At 42.0% G+C, this 16,548-nt stretch overlaps 1 protein-coding gene across 2 annotated transcripts in view; it reads left to right on the top strand.

Moving 5' to 3' along the window:
• The window catches only part of ARNT2 (aryl hydrocarbon receptor nuclear translocator 2), a 228,672-nt gene that overhangs the window by 147,479 nt on the left and 64,645 nt on the right, over nucleotides 1-16,548 (top strand). For both annotated transcript variants that reach the window (XM_082253227.1, XM_082253228.1), the window contains one exon: nucleotides 7,555-7,640. In XM_082253227.1, coding sequence (XP_082109353.1) covers nucleotides 7,555-7,640 — 86 coding nt within the window. The remainder of the gene's footprint in view (nucleotides 1-7,554; nucleotides 7,641-16,548) is intronic.

Raw genomic sequence — 16,548 nt, forward strand, 5'->3', positions numbered from 1 at the left:
AACGGCCTATCTCCTTTCTTGAGGCCCTAAAATGTCAGAACAGTACAAATACCCCCCAAATGACCCCTTTTTGGAAAGTAGACTGTCCAACGTATTTAGTAAGAGGCATGGTGAGTTTTTTTAAGTTTTAATTTTTTCCCACAATTCTTGGGAAAATGAAGAAAAAAATTGTTTTTTCTTTTTTTTCCCACAAAGTTGTCAATTTATAAACTATTTCTAATACCTAGCATGTACACAGCAAAAATGACACCCCAAAATACATTCTGCCACTCCTCCTGAGTATGGCAATACCACATGTGTGAGACTTTTACACAGCCTGGCCACATACAGAGACCCAACGTCCAGGGAGCTCCTTCAAGCGTTCTAGGAGCATAAATACACTTATAACTTTCTGACTACATATCACACTTTTGAAGGCCCTGACTGGCCAGGACAATGGAATTGCCCACAAAATGACCCCATTTTGGAAAGAAAACACTCCAACTTATATTCTATGAGGCATTGTGAGTCTTTTGAACATGTCATTTTTTTCCACCAGTTTTTGGAAAACGTGGGAAAAAAATGAAAACCTATTTTTTTTACACAAAGTTGTCAATTTATAGGATATTTTTAACACATAGCATGTACATAGCAAAAATGACACCTCAAAATACATTGTGCCACTCCTCCTGAGTATGGCGATACCACATGTGTGAGACTTTTTTACAGCCAGGCCACATACAGAGGTCCAACATTGAAGTAGCACCTCCAGGCGTTCTCGGAGCATAAAATACACTTTTCATTTCTCAACCACCTATTACACTTTTGAAGGCCCTGGAGCACCAGCACATTGAAAAAGCCCACTAAATGACCCCATTTTGGAAAGCAAACACCCCAACGTATAATCTATGAGGCATAATGAGTCTTTTGAACATGTCATTTTTTTCCAGAATCTTTCGGAAAATGTGGAAAAAAAATGAAAACGCATTTTTTTTACACAAAGTTGTCCATTTATAAGATATTTCCAACACATAGCATGTACATAGCAAAAATGACACCTCAAAATACATTCTGCCACTCCTCCTGAGTATGGCGATACCACATGTGTGAGACTTTTTTACAGCCAGGCCACATACAGAAGTCCAACATTGAAGTAGCACCTCCAGGCGTTCTCGGAGCATAAAATACACTTTTCATTTCTCAACCACCTATAACACTTTTGAAGGCCCTGGAGCACCAGCACATTGAAAAAGCCCACTAAATGACCCCATTTTGGAAAGCAAACACCCCAACGTATAATCTATGAGGCATAATGAGTCTTTTGAACATGTCATTTTTTTCCAGAATCTTTCGGAAAATGTGGAAAAAAAATGAAAATGCATTTTTTTTTCACAAAGTTGTCCATTTATAAGATATTTCCAACACATAGCATGTACATAGCAAAAATGACACCTCAAAATACATTCTGCCACTCCTCCTGAGTATGGCGATACCACATGTGTGAGACTTTTTTACAGTCAGGCCACATACAGAAGTCCAACATTGAAGTAGCACCTCCAGGCGTTCTCGGAGCATAAAATACACTTTTCATTTCTCAACCACCTATTACACTTTTGAAGGCCCTGGAGCACCAGCACATTGAAAAAGACCACTAAATGACCCCATTTTGGAAAGCAAACACCCCAACGTATAATCTATGAGGCATAATGAGTCTTTTGAACATGTCATTTTTTTCCCGAATCTTTCGGAAAATGTGGAAAAAAAATGAAAACGCATTTTTTTTACACAAAGTTGTCCAATTATAAGATATTTCCAACACATAGCATGTACATAGCAAAAATGACACCTCAAAATACATTCTGCCACTCCTCCTGAGTATGGCGATACCACATATGTGAGACTTTTACACAGCCTGGCCACATAACGAAACTCAACATCCAAGTAGCACCGCCAGGCATTCTAGGAGCATAAATTACACACATAATGTTCTGACTACCTATCACACTTTTGAAGGCCCTGGAGCACCAAGACAATGAAATTGCCCACAAAATGACCCCATTTTGGAAAGAAAACACTCCAACGTATATTCTATGAGGCATTGTGAGTCTTTTGAACATGTCATTTTTTTCCACAAGTTTTTGGAAAATGTGGGAAAAAAAAAGAAAACTTATTTTTTTTACACAAAGTTGTCAATTTATAGGATATTTCTAGCACATAGCATGTACATAGCAAAAATGACACCCCAAAATACATTCTGCCACTCTTCCTGAGTATGGCGATACCATATGTGTGGGACTTTTACACCGCCTGGCCATAAACCGAGACCCAACATCCAAGTAGACACCTTCAGACGTTCTAGGAGCATGCATTTTACATCTAATTTCCTGACAACCTATTACATTTTTGAAGGCCCTTCATATTTCTAACACATAGCATGTACATACCAATTACACCCCAAAATATATTCTGCTGAGCAAAGGGTAAATAAATGATTACCTGTGGTTGTAGTAGTGGTCCACAGAGGAGAGCATCCAGGTAGAAGGCAGGGATGTGGTCCGTGACAGCAAAAGCAATCGGACAGGCAGCAGGCAGAAATACTGTCCATAGTCATTACAGGCAGCAGGCAGGAGTACTGTGCATAGTCATTACAGGCAGCAAGCAGGGATACTGTCCATAGTCATTACAGGCAGCAAGCAGGGATAGTGTCAGCACAGCCAAGCATTGGTCCAGGTAGCAGGCAGAGATGTGGTCTATAAAGCCCTGGGTCATTATATGCAGCGTTATGTTCAACCCCACAAAATATTGATCCAGGCAGCAGGAAGGAACATCACGCTTAGGCCTCTGTCAGGAAAGAATGGGGACAGGGGTAGAGGCTTCTCCCACCCAAATCGCTTTGAAGCCTCCGGACTCCAGACCCTGTTATGGGAACACAGAAAACCAAAAACGGTTTTTCCATACTCCTAACTCTCTTCTGAAGCCCCTCACATATATGTGAGACCCCTGTCTACTGAAGTAGAAGGGCAAAAGATCAGTCCAAGTGGCAGGCAAAAAGCGTGGTTGATTAGCAGGCCGGGTCGGTACACTTGGAAGTCAGAAATTTGGTTTAAATCGGCAGGCAAAGGCATCGTTGGTAAACAGGCTGAGGTCGGTACACATGGATTTCAGAAACTTGGTTTTCAAAGCGGCAGGCAAATTCATCGTCGGTAAACAGGCCAGGGTCTGGTAACGTAGAAACATGGTAGCATGGTGATCTGGAAGGGTATTTCAAAAAGGGAAATGGCAGTCTTAAAATTAAGGGGATCTAAAATCTTATGGCTGTATGGTAGATTTTGAAACAATCTCCAATGCATAGGCCAGGTTGGGAGGGACAATCGGGACAATGATAACTTGTGTCTCTTCGAATTCCATTACTGCTGCACACACGACATCTCTTTTGGCGCCTTCTTCCTGATTCTGTGGGGGGAATACTATAGGGAAAATGTTGCTCGTGAAGTCTACTCACACTATCTGAGCGAATGCTTGCTGGGGCCGGTCCTCGTTGGTATATTAGGGCAGTGATGATTTCTTCAATGTACTTGAGGTAGTGGAGGTGTGGGTTTCCGGGTGTTTTTTGATGGCAGACAAAGGAATTGTACATGGCCAAATGAAATAGGTAAAATGCAACTTTTTTGTACCAGTAACGGGACCTTCTGGTTGATAAATAGGGCTGCAGCATCTGGTCATTTAAATCCACCCCCCCCATGAACAAATTGTATTCGTGGACGCATTCAGGCTTTGTAATGGGGCCACGTCTTCGGGGAATCTCCACCACGGTGTCATTGTGGATGGTGGACAAGATGTAGACATCTTTCTTGTCCCTCCACTTCATGGCCAACACTTCCTCATTCCTCATAAATGCGCTTTCCCCCGGTTGAAGGTTTTTTTGGACCAGAGGTTGTGGGAATCCCTTCCGATTTTTTCTGCTAGTACCACAGGCCAGGGTTTTTTCCAGGTATAGGTGGCGAAAAAGGGGAAGACTGGTGTAATAATTATCCACATAAAGATGGTACCCTTTTTTGAACAGGGGGTATGCCAGGTCCCAGACAATTTTCCCACTGGTTCCGATGTATGTTGGGCATTCGGGGGGCTGGAGCTGGGAGTCTTTGCCTTCATAGACACGAAAGGCGTAGACATACCCAGTGGCTCTCTCGCATAATTTGTTCATCTTCACCCCATACCTGGCTCTCTTATTTGGGATATATTGCTTGAAGTGCAGCCGGCCAGTATAATGGATCAGGGATTCATCCACACAGATGTTTTTGTCTGGGACATACACTTCAGCAAATTTTTGTAAAAAATAATTTATTAGGGGGCGCAATTTATATAATTTGTCGTGGTTGGGATGATCTCGGGGAGGGCACTGTGAATTGTCACTAAAATGGAGGAAGCGCATGATCATGTCATACCTTGATCTTGACATGACAGCGGAAAAAAGAGGCATGTGGTGGATGGGGTGGCTGGACCAATAGGCATGGACTTCATTCTTCTTAGAAAGCCCCATGTTGAGTGTAAGTCCCAAAAATATTTTGAATTCGTCCACTGTAAGACGGCGCCAATTGAACGGGCGGGCATAGGAAGAATCGGGGTTGGAGGCAATAAATTGACCTGCGTAAATGTTGGTTTGGTCCACAATGTACTCCAGCAAGTCTTGGGGAAAAAACAAATAAAAATAATCCAATAGCGAAAAATTTGAAGTGTTGGGCTGCACACCTGGCTGTGCGGTGAAAGGGGGGATTATCGCTGTTCCTGAGCTGGCAGGCAACCATACGGGGTTTGCCAGGGCATCGGGAAGGTGGGTTTGGGCCCGGCTTCTTCGGGTTGCACTAGTTATTCCAGTGCTGGTACTGGGCTCCTCTTCTTGGGGTCTAGCTGCGGCGGTGTTGGTGCTGCTAGATGACGGAAAGTGTTCTGGGCTTACTCTCCTTATCCTTTTAGGAGGACGGACTGTTTCCTCCTCGGATTCAAGGTCCGATCCACTATCCTCCACTGGCTCATATTCCGAACCAGTATCGGATGATGCGAGCTCCCCGGCGCTCTCATCACCTGACTCGGCTATCATTTCAAATGCCTCCTGTGCTGTGAAAAACCTTTTGGCCATACTGGCGGTACTGATTGGTACTGGCGGTACTGATTGGTACTGGCGGTACTGATTGGTACTGATGGGTCCTGGCGGTACTGACAGTACTGGTGGGTATTGGCGGTACTGGTGGGTATTGGCGGTACTGGTGGGTATTGACGGTATTGGCGGTATTGGCGGTACTGGTGGGTACTGGCGGTATTGGCGGTACTGGCGGGTACTGGCGGGTACTGGTGGGTACTGGTGGGTACTGGTGGGTACTGGCGGGTACTGGTGGTACTGATGGGTACTGGCGGGTTTTTAGATGTTCCAGATATGATGACAGATCCACAGATCCAGATGTTCTGACAGATCCAGATGGGCTGTGAGTGACACTGGTGACAGGTCCTCTTTATTGGGGGGGGGGGGGGCTGTGTAGTGCACTTTTTACTACAATTACACAGTAAATGTACTCACTGATCACTGATCTCTGCTATTCTCCTCACACGATCGGTGTGTGTGAGGAGAACAGCTTAGATCAGTACTATCAGCTTTCCATTGTTATTGTTGTGACCGGCTGTGATTGGACACAGCCGATCACGTGGTAAACAGCCAATTTTATTGGCTGTTTACCCTGATCGGGTATGCGCTGTGTCCGAGGGACACATTACATGCCCGATCGCTGCGGTGCGCGCTCTCGGGAGCGCGCAGCAGCCTGTCATCCTAACCGCCGGCTCCTGCAATGTTATTGTGACCGGCTGTGATTGGACACAGCCGATCACGTGGTAAACAGCCAATTTTATTGGCTGTTTACCCTGATCGGGTATGCGCTGTGTCCGAGGGACACATTACATGCCCGATCGCTGCGGTGCGCGCTCTCAGGAGCGCGCAGCAGCTTGTTATCCTGGCCGCCGTCATATGACGTCCGGTCAGGATAACTCAACCACATTCCCGCCGTCATTTTGCAATAGGGCGGGCGGGAAGTGGTTAAATACATCCCAGGTGATCTCATTTGCTGCTCAGTGATTGCAGTACTCTAGTCTGCATCTCCCCAAGGTATTACTTAAAATCTGGCCTGTTAGTGGGCCCTGAGGACCGGAGTTGAGGACCACTGCTCTAGACTAAACAGGAGAGGGATCTTATGGCTTATTATCAGGGCTTGGTTCAAAAGCCTGCATCTCTGATGGTATGGCATGCACATATGGAAAGGCACAATCAATGCTGAAAGATATTTCCAAGTTTTAGAGCAGCATATGCTCAGGCAAGAATGGGACAACATTCCTCTCCCAGACATTTACAAAGTGTTGTAAAAAGAAGAGGAGATGCTACGCCATGGCAAACATGGACCTATCCCACCTTTTTTGAATTTGGGGTTGTACTTTGCCAGTTTTTTGTTGCCTTGTCGTAACTTTTTTGAGAGATATTGCTACCAAAAAAATGTTTAATTTATCTTATTTTTTCTTAAAATGGAAAATGTACTCACTTTAAACATTTGATATTTTCCTTTGTTCTATTGTGAAATAAATATGGGTTCATTAAATTTGCAAATTATTACAATCTGTTTTGATGTAGTTTTTAGCAGCGTCCCAACTATTTTGGAATTGAGGAATTGTATATTTGACCTCCGCTTTTGCTTGAGAGATTTGTTAGTGATATTTGTTGATGGGTAGCAGAGACAGCAAGTCACAAAAGTGTAAGAGAGGAATTATTACAAATGTACCATGGAGGTGACTGTGAGATGAGGACTTCTGTAGAGCTGGAGAGTGCAAAATTTGGTGCAGCTCTGCAAAGAAACCAATCACTTTCTTTTTTTTTTTTTTGTCAAAGGCTTAATTGAGCAAGCTTAACTAAGAAGCTAATTGGCTATCATGCAGAGCTACACCAGATTTTGCACTCTCAAGTTTTAGTAAATCAACCCCGTTAGGCCCCTTTCACACATACGGATCGTTTGCCCGTTTTTCATCCATCCGTTGACGGATGAAAAATGGACATCAATGCATTCCTTTGGAAAAACGGATGCCAATGGGTGATTATCAGTTTACATCTGTTTTCATCCGCTTCCGTCAATATCTGTTTTTTGAACGGATAAAAGCTCTATTTTTCTTCCATTAAAAAAACAAATTGGTAAATGGTAAATTTTTCATCCATTTAGGCATTGGCAGTGGATGTAAAAAAAAAAAAAACGGATGAAAAATGGATGAAAAACAGATGACAAATGGATGAAAAACTGATGAATACTTCATCCATTTTGGCGTGACTGAACTGATTATATGAACGGAGACTGTATGTGTGAAAGGTGCCTTATAGTTATTATACATACACTTCTGAGCTGCACCTCATAATGCATTATGCATAATTGTAATTTCATGGCATGGAGCCATTCCTTTTTTAGCTGCACTCTGTGTGTTTGTTTTCCTTCCATGATGTTTGTAAAGACATTTTATATTTCTTTGTACATATCTCTCTGCCATCCATTTTAGGAATGGCCTGGGACCAGTGAAAGAAGGTGAAGCGCAGTATTCCGTGGTCCACTGTACCGGATATATTAAGGCTTGGCCCCCAGCAGGTAAGAACTCAGAAAGAAACTCTGATAAGAAAGATAAAAGAAATGTGTTTGGCCAGCTTAAGTCCCGAAGATAACAATAAGAACATCATGTAGTAATGACTAGATGGTTAACAGAAAAGTCATTAAACTATAGTAGGGCCATATTTAGAGCCTTTGCTGTCTGAGGCACACAGGAATGATGATGCTTCTTTGTACAAAAGCCCCAGAACTTTTTTTCATATGCGTGAATATTGCCGCAGTATCGGAGAGCTTTAATTGAACTCTGCACTGTCAGAAGGATATGAAAATAGCCGTTCTTTCAGCAAATGTTACAAATTTCATTCTCACAGAGATACAATACAACTCAATGATCATGGTCCACGTGCCATGAAACAATGAAGGTGCAGGTAACCAGGCATATTATCACTTATGCCAGGAGTTCATACCCTTTGTATGGAGACCTTAGTAATAACTAGAACAATAGTATTATAACAAGATAGATGCCTACATGGATGCATACACGAAAGTCAGGAGTCCTCCAATCCTAAAGAGAAATTGAATAAAAGAAACTGGAGAGCCCGAATCTAGACACCAAAAGTGGCAAGATACGGGTTATTCCAAGTAAAAGAGTAAATGGATATGTTGAGGGGGACTCCTGACAGGTGAGCACAAAGTCAAATATTGACCAAATATTTTTACAAAACCAAAAATAAACTTTATTAGATTGTTAAAAACCATTTAAAAGGAGAAAAAAATCATCATCTTAACATTCACAACATCTTCACAGTAGTCTCAACCACGGGACGGGTCTGACGCGTTTCGCCCTTAAACGGGCTTTCTCAAAGACCACAATGAGCCCCAGATAGACTATCACAAAGAAGAAACATATTATTAGTTTACACAAATACAAACATTTTTATGTACATATAATATGTATCACAAAAACTGCTTTTACAGTTACATTTGATATCATCAAAACATAGAGTTTATAAATATAATATTATGCTCACCAAACTGCAAATGATGTTAGGCAATGATGTCGGAGGGCCAGGAGATCCGATAAACAATCACACCCATGACTCCATGCCCATCCACATAGGGCAAAGGCAGGAGGGGCAAAAAGCCCACGGATATCGAGAGCCGAAGCCAACTAGAACAATAAAGATGATATTTGAAGGTCATTAACCAGAGAAAATATAACTAAGTTCAGGCAGGATATTTTTGAAAAATGTGATGCAATAGGAATTAGAATTCTGTTATTAGTAACAAAAGGTTTAGTATTAGAGGTTTTGGTGCATTTGACAGATCAGAATGGTCTGTTCCCAACAGAATTATGACTTTTGTGTGAAAAATTATCTAGTCATCTGTAATGGTCTGCCAGACGCTGTCACATCGGTATCTCAGCTTTTCATCCTTAATCAAAATTAAGAAAGTCTCTCGTTAAAACTGAGTTACATATTGTCATCAATTCTGAACCCAACACAACCTTAAGGGCCTAGGGCACATTTGTAGGAATGAAGCCTTCATTAATTGTTAATGTCTCTGTATTCAGTATTGGTGTGTAAATCTTGCCTGTAAACAAAGGAGTCAACATGCTGTTCACTTTCACCAAGTTCCTCCAGTTCTTTTGTTTATTGATTTTTGAAAGAACCACATGCTCCATTATTCACTGACAAGAAATCTAAATAGTCCACTATGACACCGATAGAACCAGTGTTTGTTTGCACAGTAATGTTGTAGGGGAATGCGGTGTAAGGGATGCACATACTTAAACAAACACTAAACGATATCCTTATTCATCAAAAATAATCCATGCACATCCACTTCTAATTGCCCTGCCATTTATTTTTCATGAAATTATTTCTTTCTGTGTTTTTCTGCCTCTTTGTAATGTCTTCCATTAAATCCTGAAACTCTCCTTTTCTCCTCATTTCTGTTTGTTTGGAAGGGCAGTGCGTGTTAGAGTGGTAATATACTGTACACTGCTCTATGCACACTACACATCCCATAGTCCTTAGTCCATACTCCATTTAGTAAGTGAGAAAGAGAGGATGGCTATGTTCCTGCATATAGTGGGACCATGGACAACGAATGTAGCCACCATCTAACAGGAAGTTGCATAGCACCAAAAACAGAAATTTGGAGAAGGATGAGAGCAATAGAAGGGACTTTTTGGAGTTAAGAATACATACTCAAATAGAATGTTGTTAACCAGAGTTTAGTGTAATGGTAACTGAACCCAACTTATTTTGGACTGGTAGGGTAGGGAATGGTTAAATGCCCTTGTAAGTTCTGTTTTTACTGTCTGTGTCCTATTGGGAAGGTTTTCTTCTATTTGAGTGTAAATGACTTGAAGTGACAGGTAATCCTCTTTAGGCAATTGTCCCCATTCAAAGAGTTTTCCTCACCCCCTATTCCTGACAACCGTAACATTTTGGATTTTCCACCATTTTTGACAATGGTTATCAGGACAAATAGAGAGGGGATAAATCAATAAAAACCTGACAGTGGTGTCATCTCTTCCCTGTGTTATCCAAATTAAACATAACATTTTGTATTTAAAAAGATTTTAACAAATAGGCTGTGATAACAGAAAATCATGGTTTATTGGATTTACCTGTGACATATCCCAGAAAACTCCACGGAGGGAGGGGAGGAGGAGAACTAGGCGATCTGAGTGGAAGTGGGTGTGGGTACCTGTCAAAACTAGGTACCCTCTCCCCCACAAAAATAACTACATTCCAAAAATGGCAGCGGAGGAGGACTTAAAGTGTTCCCTTTTGGGTGGATTTCCACTTTTGGGTGAAGTTACACTTTAAGCGTTAAAAATACCTTTTTACCTTTAGTTAAATTTAGCGTATAAAAAAGGCTAATAAGCCTCAAAATTGTGTAACGTATATATCAATGTATGTGATCTGGGGAGCACTTGGAGTAGCGGCTGGTGCCTTGGTTTGAAAACCAGAGGAAGTGGCATATTTGTGCACTGCACAATTTTTGATTCTCTGAATACATACATGAAGATTTATCCAGTTTATACAGAAACATAACATTCCTGAAACTAGATTTGTTTAAATTGTGTGTAAAACCGCTCGTGCCGTTCCTTCAGAGCCCCATGCCGTGACCGTCGGCTCCCGCGCGTGCGCGGGAGTGACGTCACCGCGGCTCCGGCCAATCAGATGGCCGGATGCCGTGATCCCGGAAGACGGGCGACTGGACATGTCGCCCGTCATAGAGGTAAGAGAGCGGCACAGCGGGGGCTCGTTCTAAGGTAAGTATTTGATAATGAGCTAGTATGCGATGCATACTAGCTCATTATGTCTTTCTCTTTCAGGATGAAAAGAAAAAAAAAATTTTCGGTTTACAACCTCTTTAAATTGGCTAAGCTTTACATTGTCAGAGTAGAGAATCTTTGCACAGGAGAGTTGTAACAGACTCCTTTAGACTGTCTTGAGTACCCGTGGCAACCTGATGGTCACTGTCATCTTGCTCCCTGGATGCCTGAACAAGGCAGGAAATTCAAACAGGGTTTTACCAGCCAAGGCATGAGCAGCAAAGACCCAGTTTACAGTGTGCATAATACATGTAGATCTGGAGACGCTTAATAGCAAGTGTCCATTAGTCAGCTTTTCATACACTAGCCTTAAGAGACCTGCAGAAGAGCTGACAATCCTGGAACAGTATCAGTAAGGAAGACACTGCCCCCCTCCAGCAATTACCTGCATAGCGCAGACAAGGCATAGATGTATAAGGCTGCAGAGGACTTGTTGCAGAAATAAACAAATCTCAGTAAGTTTAAGAGAGAATTCCACATTGTTAAGAAAATAAATATTATAACATGTACAATTGCTACTCAAGCCATGCAGTCATTTATTAAATAACCTTCCCAATACAAACTGCAGCTGCTGAAGTTTTCTAAGCTGTTCAGAGACACAAAGTAGCAGTTGTTTGTTTGCTAGGTGAGAGAAAACTCTTAAGGGGTTAACCACTGCTAAATGAATACTACCACAGGCAGACTTCTCTACACAGATGATTTTGTTAGACAGAGCTTCCAATACAGAAAGAAAAACCTTGCTAAAACAAACAGATATCTGTTCAGGACAGAAAGCAACTGCACCAAACTTTGATAAAAATGCTACAGTACACATTAAAACATAGACATCTCCATAGGTTTTCATTTTGGTTATTACTTATTTATTTTACTTTTCTAACACAAGTAGAGTTACTCCCTAGCAGCCCGAATGGCATCTGGTCCCTTTTGCTGACCTCAAGCCAAACAAACTCACGTATCCTGGACCTCGTCCACAGAGCAATCGATGCATCTGTAGGGCGACCCGTATCCCAGGAACAGAAGAGCACACCGTCATGCTGAGCAAACTTTAGAGGTCATCCTCTTTTAGCAGGGCATCCGACCTAGCGCAACTGCTCGGCATTGGCATTATAACAGGTGTCAATCTTCTGCTCATGTATGCCATTTACCACCCTGCTGTTAGCCGGGCATTTAGTGACTACCTGAAACACCTACCTGGACACCACAGGACACTCCCAATATCCGCACGGCTGTCCCGTGTGAGACCCCAGTCGCCACGTCTTCCAAAAGGTAGAAAACTTCATACAAAATGGTCCTTATGAGTAAGGAGGACAACAAAGGAACGTGGCCTCTGTCTCAGCCTAAAAATTTTAGGAGTGGGGTTCTATGATGTAGGAGCGAGGGCGGAGATACCCAAACGTATGCTGCCATGGAAGTCTGTCAGGAAAAAAAAATTAACAATCCAACCATGGATGCCAACTTTTTTCATATTTCTATTGACATATGTCAGTTTGTACATCTGCAGAAACCCGTTTATGATTGATTCATAAGAGGATATCGTGTGTGGGGAAAGGGGAAACCCATTTAAAGAGTATTTCCTTGTTTGCGTAGTACAACGAATATGATATCAATAGTTTGGTATATCTGGGTCTTTGCTTATCATCATGGATGTCCAGCAGTTCCAGTTCAGGGATACAAGGGAGAGACAGCTGTATACGGGTATTGATGAGATCAAATACTGCCTTTTAAAACTGTGCCTCCCAAGGACATGTCCAAAACATAAGAAATAAGTCCCCTCTGCCATATGGCATTGAGAGCACACAGGGGACCTTTGTAGATAGATTCTGTGAAACCTCTGTAGTGTACAATATACTCTGTGTAGGAATTTTGTCTGAATTTGTATATCTCTGGAGGCGATCATCAGCTTAAAGTTGCCTTCGAAACAGTCCTCCCGGCCTTCCCTATCTAGTGCAGGGATATCAGTATGCCATTGTTCCCAAAAGCCTATCCATCTTGGGTGACTCTGTTCTGAGGAGAGCCAAATAAAGTGTAGACAGGGGTTTAGTCAATGACTCCAAGGCCAGAATATCCTCAATTGGTTCCGTCTCAATCATGGGAGGGTCTGGGAATTGAGAGCATGTTGTAGTTGGAAATATCTGAAATACATCCAGTGGGGGGTAGTCTAAGTTGAGCTGATAGTTCCCCAAATGGTAGAAGGGTTCCAGAAGGCATAACATCCCTCAATTTTTGGATGCCAAATCTGGCCCAGACCTTGATTACCCCATGAAGGTTGGTAGGGTGACTCATTATCAGGTTTAATGAAACATGCTCTAGCAGCTTTCCACACCCTCAACATCACTCTAGTGGGGAGTGGAAGGCATGGGTAGGCCGTTGGGCCTCTGTAAGTGACCCCAAGAGAGCTGCCTCTAGACATACCACTACATTTGCTCTAGAGCTCACAAACCACCAGCGTACTGTATAATGCTATATTTAACATTTATTTACCCTATATTGCTGTGCTGCCAGTAAATATTCTGCACAACAACCACTGGTCTGCATGGCTGGTTGGCACCCAGTCTGCAACTTCGTTGCAGCTGCAGTAGCTGCACTAGGGGGCTCTTCATCTTCTACCAGTGGTTCTATAAGTGTTACCAAGAATAATTCCAAGATTCTGTATACCAGTGAACTCATATAGAGTGGGCATCATGATAACATAGACGTGTAGAAAATATGAAACGTAATTAAAAAAGGAATAGTCTACACATGATAGAAGATAGGGCTTTCTAGTTTTGCTGACATGCACATTTGTATCACAGCAGTGCATCTACACTTTGTTTTTTTGGCTGTACAGAACCCGGTTGTACAGATGAGTGAGATGAGTGGTTATTTTTAGCAGCTATAAACCCATGAACAGACTCATTTCTTTGAGTGGTTTTAAATCAGAATTGCCCCTCAGTAACCTGTGAAAATTCCTGAGTTGTGGCGTATGATGTTTTGTCCTTTGAGAATAGAGATTTTGCTCAGAAATTCTATATATAGAATTGTTTAGCCTGAAGCCAGCAGCCCCTTCTCTAATGTATGGCAGGTGGGAATTCAGCTTTCCAGTACACGCAAAGGTTCACTTATTCCACATTGTTTGTGTGTTTAGATCAGAACAAACCCACTGACGTGAGGTTATACTGAGTAAGACTTTTTGGCCTGGCTGGCTCAGCAATGTTATAAATGAATGTGAAATCTGTATGGTGGAAATAAATCTAAAAACTAAAAATATCTCAATTTATTTTTTGTTTCTAATTTTTTTCTCCACTCATTTAAAGTACTCAACTTTATAACTAAACTAAAGCATAACCAATAGGCAAAAAAATAAAATACCATGAAGGACCATCTTAACAAAATGGGAGAAGGTAAACAAGGAATATAAGGCTATATTTAACATATTTTACCCTATATTGCTGTGCTGCCAGTAAATACTCAGCACAACCATTGCTGGTCTTCAAGGCTGGTTGGCACCCAGTCTGAAGCTTCTTTGCAACCACAATAGCTGCACTTCTTTTGAAGTCATGGTCCATAAAGAGGGCGTTTAATAACTGCAAACACAGGAATAGCAGTCATATAGGAAAAGAAAAGCGTTTTGGTTGCTGTGTGATGATATTTTCACATGGTATCCATCCTAAGCAACAAATGAACAAAAACAGCTTCTGGTGTTAGTAAATGAATGATGCCACTCCCTAACAGTGAATAGAAGGTGGGTGTTGATGATAAGTATTGACAGAGCTTTGCTGGCTTTTTAATTTCTAAAATACACTTGTACCTTTAGCCACCTTGTCTTCCCCATACTGAGTAGTAAATGTGTGTATCCCAACCGCACAAACTCCTCTTCCACTTATTTGCAGGTTTACATTAGAGTGAGTCATACGGGAGAATACCTTATGTACCAAAAAAGGGTGACAATTCTTCAGGTTGACCACTTTCCTCTGCCTCAAGACAGTTCTGTGAGGGAATCAATCATTATATCTGTATGTTGATGTGTAAGGGCACCGAGGAATAAGGAATGAGAAATGTAATAATCCATATCTGGTATTATTTCTTTGAAATGACATGACACATGTCAATGCCTTTTAACCACTTAAGCCCCGGAAGATTTTACCCCCTTCCTGACCAGGGCCTATTTTGCGATTCGGCCCTGCATGATTTTAACAGACAATTGCGCGGTCGTGCGACGCTGTACCCAAATTAAATTGACATCCTTTTTTTCCCATAAGCAGAGCTTTATTTTGGTGGTATTTGATCACCTGTGCGATTTTTTGATCATGCGCTATAAACAAAAAAAGAGCGTCAATTTTGCAAAAATAACAATATTTTTCACATTTTTTTGAAATTCCCCAAAAAAATGTAAAAATCAAAATTTTTTAACTTTGTTTTATGCTACATATGTTTGTTAAAAAAAAAACGCAAAAAGCATATTTTGATTGGTTTGCGCAAAAGTTATTGTGTTTACTAACTAAGGGAAAGATTTTTGTCATTTTTGTTGTTTTTTTTTTTAACGCGTAATGGCGGCGATCAGCGATTTTTTTTTTTTGCTGTACTGCGACATTGCGGCGGACAGATCGTACCCTTGACTGACATTTTTGACACTTTTGGGGTTACCAGTGACATTACTACAGTAATCAGTGCTATACATATGCACTGTTACTGTAAAATTACACTGGCAGTGAAGGGGTTAACTTTTTTTGAGAGGGAGGGGTTATGTGTGTCCCTAGGGGCGTGATTCTAACTGTGATTGGCTGTGGCTTGAGGTGTAGGAACAATGATCAACGGTCCTACATAGTAGAACCGTATGATCACTGTTTCTACACAGGGGAGAATGACAGGTGGCTTGTTTACATCAGCCGCCTGCCTTTCTCCCTCTGCACCGACGATCGCCGAGTGACCGGCGGACATCGGGTCCGCCGGTCACGCGCGCGGGGGGGGGGGGGTCTGTGACCGCGCGGGAGCGCGCCTCTGGGGGCGCGCGCACGCTCCCTAGACCCTCATAGGCTAGCGACGTATCCCTACGTCGCTCTGCCTGTGAGGGGCTGACTGCCGACATAAATAGTCGTGCGGCAGCCGGCAAGTGGTTAAAGACCCCATAGTTTAGGACTTTGAAGATTGGAATGCAGCTAATGATTACTATGTGTCTGAGCTCAATCTGTATAGCTATTTACAAACTGTTGAATAATGGAGGACAGTGGAATAGTGTAATCAACAGTCTGGCAATGTGACACAATGTTAGTCCGTCTCAGAATACTCATTCTTTCTTACTTCCACACACCAACATACAGAGGGGGCCCTCATCTCAGAGGGATTCCTTCTATGGGAGCAGCCTAAACATATAGAAATAAGAAAAGTCAAAATTCTGAACACCTTAAATACAAGGCAACCACAACCTTCACAAAAAAGTTTAATATATCTTTATATTTGTGGTGACATACCAACCCCATGTTGGTTAGCTTGAATTTTCCTGGGTGATCACTATTGTTCCCAATAGCAGGAAGGTGACTGCTCATAATGACCTTAAAGAATCTCCAAGATAACGATGTTCTTGGCTGTCAGTGGAAATTCTGAATGATTTCATTTGTGAAA

This window comes from Pelophylax lessonae, assembly GCF_965119305.1.
Source record: "Pelophylax lessonae genome assembly, chromosome: 4".
NCBI classification, from domain to species: domain Eukaryota; kingdom Metazoa; phylum Chordata; class Amphibia; order Anura; family Ranidae; genus Pelophylax; species Pelophylax lessonae.